The sequence below is a fragment of the Myotis davidii genome, unplaced genomic scaffold, assembly GCF_000327345.1.
Source record: "Myotis davidii unplaced genomic scaffold, ASM32734v1 scaffold520, whole genome shotgun sequence".
Taxonomy (NCBI): domain Eukaryota; kingdom Metazoa; phylum Chordata; class Mammalia; order Chiroptera; family Vespertilionidae; genus Myotis; species Myotis davidii.
Window position 1 is genome coordinate 997,639 of NW_006292908.1, and position 14,722 is coordinate 1,012,360.

The 14,722-nt window shown below is 44.9% G+C and overlaps 1 protein-coding gene across 1 annotated transcript in view; it reads right to left on the reverse strand.

Annotated features, from left to right (window-relative positions):
- Positions 1-6,018, reverse strand: part of GAREM1 (GRB2 associated regulator of MAPK1 subtype 1) — a 127,354-nt gene extending 121,336 nt beyond the window's left edge. The window contains exon 1 of the mRNA XM_006766396.2: positions 5,949-6,018. Within this exon, the coding sequence (XP_006766459.1) occupies positions 5,949-6,018 (70 nt within the window). The remainder of the gene's footprint in view (positions 1-5,948) is intronic.
- Between the last annotated feature and the right edge of the window lie 8,704 nt (positions 6,019-14,722).

The following is a 14,722-nucleotide window of genomic DNA, read 5'->3' on the forward strand; positions in this document are numbered from 1 at the left end:
CGCGGCCGTTTCCAAGTCACCTGCACGCCTTCAGCTTTCGCCCTCTCCCTGGGGGCTTTGTTCATTGTGCAGATAAGAGGCCGATGGGAAGAGAGATGCTTTCATTGAAAGATCCCAAACAAATGTTCTCAGAAAATGAAGATATTGTTCTCGAACAGAGAGCAACTGTTCAGGTTACCAGAGCAAGAGTCTCCAGCACACACGGACTTGTGTTTGGGCCTGGGACAGAGAACCCGCGGGTTCCTCGGCTCACAATAGCGCTAGGTTAGAAAGATGAAATTAATCACCGTCTGTCAGAAAGCAGACCCGCCCCCCCAAACGGCCAAACATAATGACCAAACAGACAAGCGAAAAATGGAGGTTTTTTTCTTAAACTTTTCATGTCATTTCATGTGGATGGAAATGCCAGCAATACTTTCAAGATCCAATACCTGGGAAACACAGACAAGCCATCCTTTAAAAGGAACCTGTGTAAAAACCAACTCAAAAGGCATCAAAGACACGAATGTAGGAGTTGAAACCAAATTCTTAGAAGAACACACAGGAGTAAATTCTTGTGACCTTGGATGGAGCAATGATTGCTTTTATGTGACCCCAAAAGTACCAGTGACAAAGTAAAAACCAGGAAAACTGGAAATCCTAAACAGGTAAAGTGTGTGTTTCAAAGGACACCATTAAGAGTGTAAAGTTAACACACAGAAGGGGAGGAATATTTGCAAAATGTGTATCTGATAGGGACCCTCCCAAGCCTGCTCTTCATCCCTCATCTTGCAAAAGCCATCACTGTGTGTACAGATTAAGGGATGCAGGTGGGAAGTCTACACACAGTCCTAAAAAGGGTGACTGATAGGATTTTTAAAAACAAGTATATAGCTTTCATTCAGGATCACACACACACACACACACACTCACTCACACACACACACACACACACTCACACAGGTCACAGAACTAACACAGAGAGGTCTTTCTGAGCATCTTATAGGAATAGAAAAGAATTTATGCAAAAGTAGCCCAGGATGTACGTGTAAAATCATTCACCAGAAACGCTTAACAGCGCCTGCTCCTCAAATGGAGGTATCTAGTCCCCCAGAGCACCATTCACATATTCACATGGTTATTTGGAAAAAAAAGAAGAGGAAAAGGAACGATATAAATAAAAAGTCTTGTGGAAATTATTGTAGATGGTAATACTTAGAATTCATGAATTAATAATTTCTTGCCTTTGAATATAAACCAGAAATCTTCCAATGAAAGATGTCCAAGTCAAGCTGAATGGCTGAAGCTAACAACTCCTTGTTTAAACTGCCCGAATTCAATGTGCAAATATGGGTTAGTATGTCTTGAAATATTCTAATGCAAAATGAACCATCTTACTATAGCATAACAAATTATTTCCACCTCCTAAAAGTAGTTTAAAATCCCTACAGTAAATTCTAAACATTTAATTAGCATGTGTAATAATCTTAGAATCAAATCACATGGATTCATTTTTCTAGGAAAAATCATGAGACCACAGTAGCACAATAGAAATTACTCTCACAAATCATCATTTCAGTAGCAAAACCATGTTATCCCAGGAAATGCCATGTTGAGGTAAAAAATGCATGTTGTTAATCAAGAGAATTGCTCTAAATGTTAACGGATGCTCTGCCACGAGGGGACCACAGCCTTCAGATTTATTCAAATAACAGATGGGGACATTGCTGTGCAGGAAAAAAATCTCAAAAGTAGTAAATACAGGAGTAATTATTCCTTTCAAAATACGGAGGAGGTTGACTACCAACACACAGTAAGTGGCTACACCAAATAGCCTCTCCAGTTCTCAGAGACTTCCTCAGAGTGTGTATTTTGTATGTAATACACACACACACACACACACACACACACACGCGCACAATAAAATTATTCAGTGTTATGGAATCCAAGGTTACCTGCTGCAATAAAAAATTTATTTTGTGAACCAAAGCAACTGAGATGTTCACTTCCACATTATTGCATACAGTTACACCCTCACACCATCTCCATTTCACATACAAACAGGACGTCCATATAACGCATTGCCCGAACCAGGACTCCTCGGAGCATGAGCGAGGGCACTGCTATTGATTCTGCAGGGACAAGAGGGGCCGATGGGGACTTTGCCCAGACGAAACTGGGATCCTCACAGAAGGACACACATTCCGAAAGGCTCCTCCATTTCCCAAATTCACACGCAGGTCAAGAGGGCACTGGGGTGGAGACCCGTGCCTGACTGGGGCCCCAAAGAATAACAATTTCCAAAACAAAAGACGAGCAAATAAAAAGCCCGGAGGAAGGCGATGCATATGGTCCCTGGGCTTCCGTCTTCCACCCGCCGCTACACCTGGGAGCTCATCAGATGATTCGTCTGAGGCTTCTGGAATGATGATCATTGCTTCCACCTCAAATTGCACTTCCTCAAATCCCCGTGCAATTCCTGTAATTGTCAGGTAAGGACACGTGGGAGTCAAATTTTCAAGACACACGGACGATGAAACTCAATGAAGTGCAGAACGAAAACAGAAAAATCTCGCCCCGATGTGTTACCAAGCCATCTCCCAATGGGAACGGGGCCGCAGGGTCTCCTCGAGGGCCAGGTGCTGTGTGCCTCATCCCAGCAGGCTCCACTGCACAGCCATCAAAGGCCCCGATTGTGCGGCTGCAGAGAGAGCACCAAGCCCCTGTGACTTCGCTGCATTTAAGACGATAAGCTGTTCCTGCGACAAGCACAACAGACAGCAGCCACACCGCTTCCCTCGGCTCAGCAGCACCCGTCACCGCCTAATTGACATGCAGTAGGAAGCAGGGAGTGGGTTTCTGGCCGTTCATTTACATCTACTACACAAGTCATTCCTGCATGTTTGAAGCCACAGAATCTCTGAATACGCACTACCGAACGGAAGTGATCTTTCTGGTTGTCATGTCCTGTGGACGCCTCTAAGAAGAAATCCGTTAACTTGGCTATCTCAGAACCGTCAACGAAATTCTCCATGTTCAAAATGTACCTTTGCATATTTTAAAAGCTGATTCAACAAAACGATTCATCAAGTACATTTTTAAGTCATAGTCCTACTGATATTATCATATACCCTGCTCTCCATATTCTAAAAAATAGTTTCTTTGGCTTTATAGAAAAGTAAACGTTTTAAAAGAGGAAATATAAACATATTAATGCAGCTTTCCCCCTTCTTATCGTATTACTGTACAACTAGACTTGCTTTACAGAAAAGCAATCGATGATTACTAATACCTCTCAGGACTGGTATAGACTCAGTTCTCTTTCTTAAATCTCTCAAATCTACTGTTAACAGTTGTAAAAAGTGACAGTTAGTCATAAAAGATACAGTATTTAATTTTAAATTTCTTGAGGACAGGGGCCTAATGCTTGTTGGCTCTTCCCACTTGCTTTACAGATGGCAGGCATGTTCCCCAACTGCTATTTTTATTTCCACAGACCAGGGGTGGGCGACATCCGGCCCTTGGGCTGTGTAAGGCCCTCGAAACCATTTGGTCTGGCCCTGCCAAGGCATTAGGGGTGAGTTAATTAGATGTGTGGCCAAATCCAGCAGGCTACTTTTTAAGTTGATTATTTTGTGTGGCCCGGGAATGATGTTATAAATATCCAGATGGCCCTTGGCAGGAAAAAGGTTCCCACCCTGCCCTAGACTGTTCCTGGGACACTGATAAAAGGTCTGTGGATGATAAAGAGACCATATCATGTAGAAATGACGTTGTTGAAATTCATTCTATGTGGTGACGGAGTGGCTTTCCTTTCCCGATTCTACGCCATGCGTGTCACATAGACAACGCAGTTTGCATGGATCAGCTATGCTCTGAGAGCGCCCTGGAGATCCTGCCTAAGATGAAAGTTAAGCCATTTCACACAGAGACAAGGATAAGATAATAAAGAATCACGACATTGTCTGTCTGCAGGGGTTTATGTTGGGATCTCTCTTGCCCCCTTTTCAAAGAGCTAGCTACCACTCATCAGACCACTGCTAAGTGAGTGTCGGGGAGACGGGTCTATGTCCACCTTCGTTTTCCAGCCTCTGTGGACATCTCTGCTTCCATCCATGTAAACAAACGACACTTCTCCCAAAGAGAACAGGGCAAGAACAGCCGGCTCAGGGCAAGGGTGAGTCCAGAGATGAAGAATTTAGGTGGAGTGGGCTCCTGACCTGTGCCCCCAGGACTCAATTCCGTTGCTGACGCACAGAGGCAGTGTAGATCCCTGAGGACACGGGGGGGGGGGGGGTTTCTAAAATAAACTTCATTTACTTACACAGGCATCATCATGTTCACCATCACTGCTCCTGTGATGCTGCAAAACCGCCGTCAAAGGCCCTAGTTGGTTTGGCTCAGTGGATAGAAGGGTGTGGACTGAAGGGTACCAGGTTCGATTCGGGCCAAGGGCACATGCCTGGGTTGTGGGCTCATTCCCCAGTAGGGGGTGTGCAGGAAGCAGCCAATCAATGATTCTCTCTCATCATTGATGTTTCTATCTCTCTCTCTTTCTCCCTTCCTCTGTGAAATCAATAAAGAAATATATTTAAAAAACAAACAAACAAAAAAACGCCATCAAAGAAATAATGGTGACACGCACTCAAGCAGGTTGGTTTGTTTTTCATTTTCCTGATAAGTGCATCATCTTGAAGGGAGGAGAGGTTATTTTGGGTAATCACATATCTCCACGAGAAAAGTTTAAAAAGTGAGACCCTGGTGGAGATTGGGTAGGCAAAAGCGCAAGAACCTTTTAAGAGAAAGGGGACTAGAAAAAGCATGTCTCCTTATGCACGCACACTGGCCAATGGGGAGAAGCGCTATTAACCACCTCCCTCTGCCAGTAACTGGAGCTGTAACAAGAATATCATTTACAGCAAGGTTAACCTCGTGTTTCTGTCTGAAGCACAGCCAGTCAGAAGATTTTATAAGGTATTCTAATTTTCTGAGTACTCAGCAATCCAAGTATCAATCAACTTATGACTGGTCTTCAATTCAAACTACAATGACTATTCTTAGCAATACTTTTTCTTCCCTAGCCAGGTCAGAAAATTGGCTGAAATCCTACTGCAAAATCTAAAGGCACCTTTTAAATGATTAAACACGAGTCAGCGATTTGGGAGTCTGAAAAAGCTAAATGCCGTTTAAGTGATTAATTCCACCCCTATGCCAACAGTCACTTAAAATTATTTAAAAGTCTATAATAAGCTACTAAAAAAAATATGGCCTCGGGGTTGCCATATTTGTAACCACAAACTATTAACCTTGACTTTTTACCATCATTAGAACAGGTTCTAGCCCCCCCCCCGCCCCCCCGCATCAAAGTTATCCACTCCTGTGGCTTGATTTATTAGCATTACCTTGAAACCTTCCCATACTATTTCTCTAGTCCTGAATGCTCTTGAGACACAAGCCCAGATTCCCAATTTCTTCTGAACTGAATTTCCCTGAAATAGTTCAGGTTCAACATCACAGATGAACATGCTGCCTTCCCACACCTCCATGATCACCACCATCATCAATGGAGTCATGGGGAGACTCCATATGGAAAGATGACAGATCTCTACCCTCTTGAGAGTTAGGTGCGGCCATGGGATTAACTGCTAACAAGGAAATGTTAGAGGGATGTTGGGTGCATCACTTCTGGGCTCAAGCTGGAAGGAGCCAGTGTGTGATCTGCCATGTTCTCTCTCCTGCCTCAACATGTGTGGCAGCATAAACCGGGCCTACAGGCCTGGGTCCTGCAGTGAGGGTGGTGGCCTGGAGCAGGACCCCCCCGATACCCCCCCCACCCCTGCCCAGCCAACTCGTGATAAACACGTAGGAGCACCAGGCACACATGCGCCTCTGCTGCTGAAAGTACTGACACTGGGGAGGTGTCACCACAGCCTCCCCGGCGAATGCACTGCCACCACCTGGGCTCTTACCTCCAGCGGCATCAGCACCGGAGCCAGTAACCCCAGAACTACGGCCGCTGCCCTCTTTTTCATGCCCCATGCTCAAGCATGAGTCCTGGGAATCTCACCTTCAAAATACTTCCCATTCCCCCTCCTCTATATTCCCACTTACCTAGCTTGGCCTAGAGGCCATCTTTCTTCTGGATTATAACCCTACAGTTTCCAAACAGTTGTCGTTCTATAATCCCAAATTTTTCCCCACTGGAAATGATCGTCCAAAATGACACCAGAACGATCCTTCTAGAGCTGCAGTTCTCAACCTGTGGGTTGTGACCCCTTTGGGGGTCGAACAACCCAATTCCAGAGAATTTAAAATGTGCACCTTAAAATGTGTGTGTACTATACATGGAGCAAATCCCATGGCCACACCTAATTTTCAGAGGGGTCGCCTAAGACCATCAGAAAACACATATATAATTACATATTGTTTTTGTGATTAATCATTAAGCTTTCATTATGTTCAATTTGTAACAATGAAAATACATTCTGCATATCAGATATTTACATGACGATTCATAACAGTGGCAACATTACAGTGATGAAGTAGCCACAGAAATAATTTTATGGTTGGGGGTCACCACCACATGAGGAACTGTATTAAAGGGCCGCGGCAGTAGGAAGGTTGAAAACCGCTGTTCTAGAGACTAACTCTGGTTGGTCCTTTCCCATATTTAAAGCCTTCAACATCCCCTCGGGGTTCGCATCCGTGAGCATTTGAGGAGCGTTGGTCACAGGCCCTGTGCTAGGCCCTCCAGCGGCCGAGACGAGTCATCTGTCTGCACGCCGGTCTTCAATGTGTGATGTGGCCACGGAACTATTTGCAGACTCTGCTGCTCAAAAGTAGTATTTTGTAAAATGTTAAAGTCTGTGAAGTAATTGATTCTTAAAAACTGGAGTGGACTCAAGTTTCCCTATGAAAATGTGGTCTCTCATTCAAATTCTAAGAGGAGAGAGAGAGAGAGAGATGATGTAGCATTGGCTGAGAGGACGTGCACAAGGTCCAAAGAGTGTACACTGAGCCTCTTGGGAGACTGGTACTGACCGAGTAGCTTACCTGTTAGCAGAACACACATCATTGCACCTCATCATGCACTAATTTTCACATTGGAGTTCATCAAAATCTGGGGCACCAGTGGGCTGTGTTAAGGCACCATCTGTCATTTGCGTCCCGAAGTGGAGGTAGGGGAGGAAAACCACCAGTTTGGCCACAGGATGAAGGTCAGACTTCGGCACGTTACAGCTCTTCGGGATCTGCTCCCAGCATGCCTTTGGCCTCCTCTCCTTTCACCCCTCAGGGCCTCTGCTCAGTACCTTCCCATCAAGAGCAGCATCTCCGCCTTCCCAACCCTTCCCAGCTCCTCGCTCCTCAAGAACGAGCTTGGTCATTGGTGCCTGTTTCCCGTGGGACCTGCTCAAGAGCTCTGGGTGGTATCCGCTGGCCTTCGAATAAAGCTCTCCCCTGCCTATTACTCACTCATCGTCGTCTAACATCTGCCTACACAGTGGGCCCCTGGCATCTATTCAACTGTAGGCCGGCAAAACGTGTGTCTGTTTACATGTATGTGTGTGCTTCTGCGCATGTGTGTCTCTGTATGTGCAGTACTTTCCTATGGCTGCCATAGTAAGTTTCCATAAACTGAGTGGCTTAAACCAACAGGAACTGGTTCTCTCACACACGGCGCTGGAGGCCCAAAGACCAAACTCGAGCCGCCAGCAGGGCTGCGCTCCCGTGAAAGACCCAGGGGAGACCCTGCCTGCCTCTCCCAGCTTCTGGTGGGGCAGGGAGACCTTGGCCTCGGGCTGGATCCCTCCAATCTCGGCCTCCTCTCTGTCTCAAATCTCCCTCCGCCTTTTTCCTCTTCAAAGGATAAACAGCCCACTTAGAGCCATCTGTGGGGGAGGGGGAGGGATTCCCCATGCAGGGAACTTATATGCACATATGCAAAACCCAGGGACACAGACAACAGTGTGGGAGGCCTGGAAGGGGCAGGGGTGGGGTGGAGGGGGTCAATGGGGAGAAAGCAAAGGGGACATCGGTAACACTTCCAACAATACAGATACATAAAAAAGACTGTTCATGACATCTCCAAGACCCCTTTTCCAGATAAGGTGACAACTTTGCAACCATTTGGACACATACTTTTTTGGGAGCCACTATTCAACCACGACACTGTGAATGTGTGTGTACTAAGGAGCTCCTAAGTCAGGCTCCATGGAACACCCATGTGTTGCTCAGGGACAGTCTGGAAGCTGTGTTGGATGCTGGGAACATGATGATGAACACGGAAGACACAGCCCCTGCTCTCAAAGTCGGAGTCTCCTGGGGGTACAGGCATCAAGCTGCTCCCTAAAGAGGGAAAGGGAGCAGGAGGAGAAATCACAGCACAGGCGTCCTGACAGGGAACCTCCCCTTCTCTTTTGTTGAATTTAAACGTAGCCCTGACATCTTCTCAAACAGAGACGAATAGTTCAGAGAACAGCCCTTCATGTTCAGTTTCGATGGTCTCCCCCTCCCCTGCTCTGGGGCGTCCACGGACAGTCCTCGCTTCCCACGTGTGCTCTGCACGTTAAATGATCTGCCCCAGAGGCACTCTGAGGAAGGATCACCATTCCTGTAATTCAGGATGCCATTGCTTGTAACTCAATCATTATTTTACCACGACCAAGAAAAATAAGTCCAGCTGATTCGACTAGGGCATGGCATTCGTTATGACGTGCCCCAATTCCAGAGAATTTAAAATATGCACCTTAGAATCAGTGAAACATGTTCATTTCCATTTTAAAATATATTCTCATTTTTTTGTATTTTTCCCTTTATTGATTAAGATATTACAAATGTGTCCTTATCTCCCCAATGTCCCCTCATCCCCCGAATCCTGCCCTCACCCTCAACCCCTGTTGTCCACATCCATCACTAAATATATTCTCATGACACATCAGATGTGCCCTAGCTGGTTTACTCAGTGGTTAGAGCGTCAGCACAAGGAACAAAGGGTCATGGGTTTGATTCTGGTCAAGGGCACAGACCTCAGTTGCAGGCTTGACCCTCTGCCCCGGTCGGGGCACGTGTGGGGGGCAACCAACCGATGTGCCTCTTTCACGTCGATGTTTCTCTCTCTGTCTCTCCCTCGCCCTTCCACTCTCTCTAAAAATCTTTGAGGAAATATCCTTGTGTGATATTTCAACAGCTTGTGACTAAACGGTGCAACCAAATCCCAGCAACATTTTACCGCTGAGCTGGCTTCCCCCAGCCTCGGAATAATTCCCACTTCTTCCCATGAGGTCAGTGTAGCTACACAGAATTCAGTAAGTCCTAAATATGACATGTATAGGGGCCTCTTCTAGGCTTGAGATCATCTGAGGAGTCAGAGATGGGGAAGAGCTAGGAAACTCTGAGCTGCAGCAGGAGGGGTGACTCCTGGAATGGTCACTTCTCTCCTTGTCCAGGACTTGCTGGCAGGTCTGAGGGCGAAGAATAGGCTGTGCCCCTGTGGACGGGGTGGGCCTGCAGTACTTGAGAGGTAAGCAGGGGATCCGAGCCCTCGGGGCGGAGCCTTCAGATGAGCTTCTGATCCATCCGGGGGAGACCTGGACCCTGTGCAGGGCCCACGGCAAGAGGAGGGAGCGAGCCGGCTCCTAGGGGCTGAGAAGGACAGATCTAAGGAGAAGTGACACAACCTTTCCACACGCCCGACTCCAACCTAATACAGTTCCTCATCCAATGCAGGGTTGCGATCCGGTTGTAGTTCGACACGAACCTCATGGAGTAAAGACATGTCCCAGAGAAGAGGGGACGCTGTGCGTTCTCTCCTCTCCCCATTTCACCTCCATTATGCACACAGTCTGGGCTTTGACATGGAGACCTGAGGCCCACGTTGCCCGATGTTTTTACTAAAAAGATTTAACGTTGGTCCTTGCATGCGGAATTAAGAGGAACCAGGAAGACAGTGTCACCAAAGACTTACGGGGTGGTAAGAAAAAGGTAAGAGATATTTACTCTAGGTCTTTAAAAACGACCTACTGGTGTCATTAGGGAACTTTTAAAGCAATGGACACATGCATGTTATGAATAGTATGTTAAAGTGTGCCCGTCATCCAAAAAATAACGGGGAAATGCACTTTCAGTTAAACGAGTCCAAAGTTAAGTGCAACTTGCAACTGCTTCCTGAATTCTGAAAGGCTCTCTTGCGCGCACACACACACACACACACACACACACACACACACACACACGGCAGCTCAGAGAAGTATCATTTTAAAACAAATTCTTCCCTGGAGAGAACTTGTTGCCAAAGCATCTGGACTGTGCTTCCAGGAGGCATTTAACAAGTTACTATCATTTCCCAGGCTCAACAGGGAGGCACTGGCTTTCAAATGAATTAAAATTTCTCCAGAAGAACCCATCTCAGGCCTCCTATAGCCATTGGGGGTGAGGTGGGAAGTAAATCGAGATTAGACACTACTCAGTCACCACTCTGGGGAATAAAGAATTGTTTACAAATTTAATTAGCCATTTGTGTTCTTTGATCATAGCCCAAGGCAGGTGTGGCTGAAGGGTGTTACGAAGCAAAATAAATCCGACAAAAATAGTTCAATCCAGTAGTCGAGCATTCTTTTGAATAAGTGGGCTGGCACAACAACAGTCTGGAAGAAAATAAAGTTCTTAAACATCATATGCAAACGTTAATTCCAGGTGGATTAAGGGCTTCAATTAAAAAATTCAAAAACCTTCCTAGAATATCTAAGAGAATACATGTACAACCTAGGGGTCAGGGAGATATTTCTTAGCCAAGAGTGAAAACACTGGGAAAAGAGGCTTGTCTGTCCATGTCAAAATGGAAAACTCTGAAATGGATAAATATAATATAAATAAAGCCAACAGATAAGATAAATATAAATAAGGAAAAATATCTCTATAATATATAAATAGCATCTAGAAATTGGCAAGAATAAGTATAATAGAAAAACCAGCAAAAAAGTATAAGTTTGCAGAAGAGCAGTCTAAATACTAAACAAACATAAAAAGGGCAGAAAATCACTAATAGCCAGGAAAGTGCAAATTAACATAGCAATTTTTTCTTTTTAACTTTAGAATACCCAATGTTGACATGGATTTGGAGAGACAGTATTCTCCTACATCAGTGGTCGGCAAACCGTGGCTCGGGAGCCACATGCGGCTCTTTGGCTCCTTGAGTGTGCCTCTTCCACAAAATACTGACTTCTGGGCATGGGCCACGAAGTTTTAATCACACTGTACGTGCACGCCCACACGTGATATTTTGTGGAAGAGCCACACTGAAGGGGCCAAAGAGCCGCATGTGGCTTGCAAGCCTTGGTTTGCCGAGCACGGTCCTACATCAATGATGGGAGTGAGAACAGTTACAGACTTTTTTAGATAGCATTCGGTCATCTATTAAGTCAATTCCTCTTCTGGGAACTGGGTTTTGATACTGGGATAGAAGACCCACTTTTCCTATTTTTCCTAAAAAGATGTATTCTTAGTCTTTGCATGTGAGGTGAAGAGAATCAGGAAGACAATGCTAGCAAATATTTTTTTTGTGTGTGGGGAGAAGTAAAAGATATGCGATAGAAACCACAGACTTCTTAGAAAGAATGAACGAATCAATGACATTATGTACATGGAGGCTTGGTGAAGTGTAATTCACAGGGACCAACAACTAGAAACAAACTGAACACAGGTCAACAGAAAAGCATTTCTGTAGCATGGTATATTGTGCAGCCATTAAAAATAATTTGCTTTATACCAGAATTTTCAGAGGATTTCTATGGGTAATATAAGCAAGAGGCCAAAGAGTATGTGTAATATAAAAGCATCCTATATAATAAAAGGGTAACATGCAAATCAATTCAACAGCAGAATGACCAGGGGAAGGATTGGTTGCTATGATGTGCACCAACCACCAGGGGGCAGGCACTCAATGAAGGAGCTGCCCCCAGCCCGCAGGCCCCAGGTCAGCCAAAGCAGGTCCAGCAGGGCCCCACCCCTGCCCCCCTGCGATTGCCCTGCTGGTCGCCCTGCAAAGGAAGGCAACCAGTGGTGGTGGCGGCAGGGCTGGTGAGTGGGCAGCGCCAAGCCGGCCAATGCGGGTGCTAGTGGGGGCTCCCCTGATCACCCTGCCAGTTGCCCCACAGATTGGCCCTGATCGCTGGCCAGGCCTAAGGACCCTACCATGCACGGATTGTGTGCACCGGGCCCCTAGTATGTAATACAATCCCATTTTCATAAAGCAATGACAAAATTATGTTTCAGTATATGTCTTTGTATGTACATCCAATGCTGATGTAGGGTTATATTGAGAAAATATGAAGGCTATACACTGGATTATCAAAGTGGGTCATGTAGGCAGCCAGGGTTGGGTTGGAAGAATGAAGGTTGATGTGAAGAGAAAGTAAAAAGAAGAGCAATAGCTAAAATGCCTTGTTTATGGAAAATTACGATAGAGAGAGAGAGAAGAGGACACACAAAAGGATAGTCACCAAAAAATCTCAGTGTAGAAACTTCAAACTATCTTTATTTTTTAAAAATTAGGATGTTTTCAAATTCTTCATAATGAATTATTAGCATATTAAATACATGACATAATATTTGTGGATAGCACAGCAGGGTTTCTGCACGTGTGCAACGTCGGTTTCTTTCCCGATAGAGGATTCTCTTAAAACTGGAATCGGCCCTGGATGTGGTCTCAGTGGTTAGAGTGTCAGCCCACCAACCGAAGGGTCTCAGGATCGATTCCTGGTCAAGGGCATGTACCTGGGTTGCAGGTTTGATTCCTGGCCTCGATCTGGGAGCGTTTAGAGGAAACCAATCGATGTCTCTTTCTCTCTCTCTCTTTCCTCCCTTCCACTCTCTAAAAACAAAATCAAAGGAAAAAATATCCTCGGATGAGGATTAACGAGAGAGAGAGAGAGAGAGAGAGAGAGAAGACTGGGGGGAAGGGCTTCTTTGCCACTAAAAGATAATCTTAAAACCTTCTAGTACTTTACTATCAGCAACTGTCACCCCAACCCTCTGATAAATACTATTTAAAGTCCTCAGGTGCCAAGTTGGTAAAGGAATACGTGTTTTATTCCCCATCAATCACAGCCCATACACAGACAGAAAGTTAAACTAGACTTCTCTCTGGGTTTCTCCCTCATAGCCATGACACTGAAGTTGACATTTACAGAGCTATTCGACAGAAGAAATGAAATGATGTTCAAACTATCATGTTTGCTTCTCTCCAGTCTGAAAGCTACCTGTGAATCTCTCAGTATTCTCTCACCCATATGCTAAGATTCAACAGGCTCTCAAGTGGCTGTAGTCCATCTCTTCCAAGAGAACAGGAATTCGTCCACAAAACTCTAATGGCACAGCATGTAGCACTTAAGAGCTCGTTATGGGTTACATGTAAAAAAAAATTAAAATTTTTTTATAGCCCAGGCTGGAGTGGTTAAGTGGATAGAGTCCATGTACCGAAGGGTTGCAGGTTTGACCCCTAGCCCTGGTCAGGGGCAAGTGTGGGAAGCACCCAATCGATGTGTCTCTCTCATATCTAGTCTCTCTTTCTCCCGTCTTCCTTCCCATATCCTTCCCTCTCTCTTCACTCTCTTCCGCTCTCTCTAAAAATCAATGGAAAAATATCCTTGGGTGAGGATTACAAAATTTTTTTTTATGAACTTGTCAATTTATTTTTATTCTTTAAAACCAAAAAGTGATGACCCTGGTTTATCAGCTTAGTTTCACGCGATGCACAGGAATTGATCGGCAACACCGTGTCTGCGGGGACCTCCCCGTGACTTGAACTCAAATACTTTACAGCTGTGAATACTCAGCACAGTTTACCAAGCCTGGCATGAGGTTATTTTGTTTTCTCCAGTGGAAGGAACCAAGGGCTCAGAAAATTCACAAGAAATATAACAACATTACTGATGCTATTCTACTGGTAATCAAAGAAATACAAACTGGAATAAGTGTCAATTGTTAAAATGTCTAAATTAGCAAAGACTATCTAACACCTATGATATCGAATGATATCCTAAGTAATGGGCTTTACTCATTCACTGGGAATGGTACACACTTTCCTGGGTACAAGTGAGCAATACATATCAACAATCGACAAATAATAAATATTGAATAATATCTCCATTTCCAGGAACCCCAAATAATGAAATGATGTGAAATTGACAAATTTAGCTACAAAGACATCCTCAAAAAACATGACACTCCAAACAACCAAATGTCTAACAACTGGAAAATCATCGGGCCAACAATGGTTTATTGGTAATAAAAGAATTCTACTCACTCATGACAGTTTTATTTTCAAAGAATATTAATGAGGAAGGAAGATGCTGATGATGTCATGTGAAATTTGAAAACAGTTTTATGGATAGTTTGGTGCCACTTTTAGGCATAGTCTCCATTTACATGCCATGCACGCACAACAGGGCAATGTTAATAACGGTTATATCACAAGTCATATAAAAGCACGCCCACCAATAAAGAATGCAAGGAGTGCCTTACAACAGTAATTCCTACAAGGGCACACCTCTTCCTGGATTCCTGGTAAAGAACTTCCATACCCGAGAAAGGGCCTCTTCAGGAGAACCACTCAAGCTGTTCGCTCATGCTCGGGGACGAAGAGCGGAAAGAAAGTTGGGGCAAGAAGTTCATACCCTCTGTTCTGCTAAGCGAAACAAGCCAGTCAGAGAAAGGTAAATATCACATGATATCACTCATGTATGGA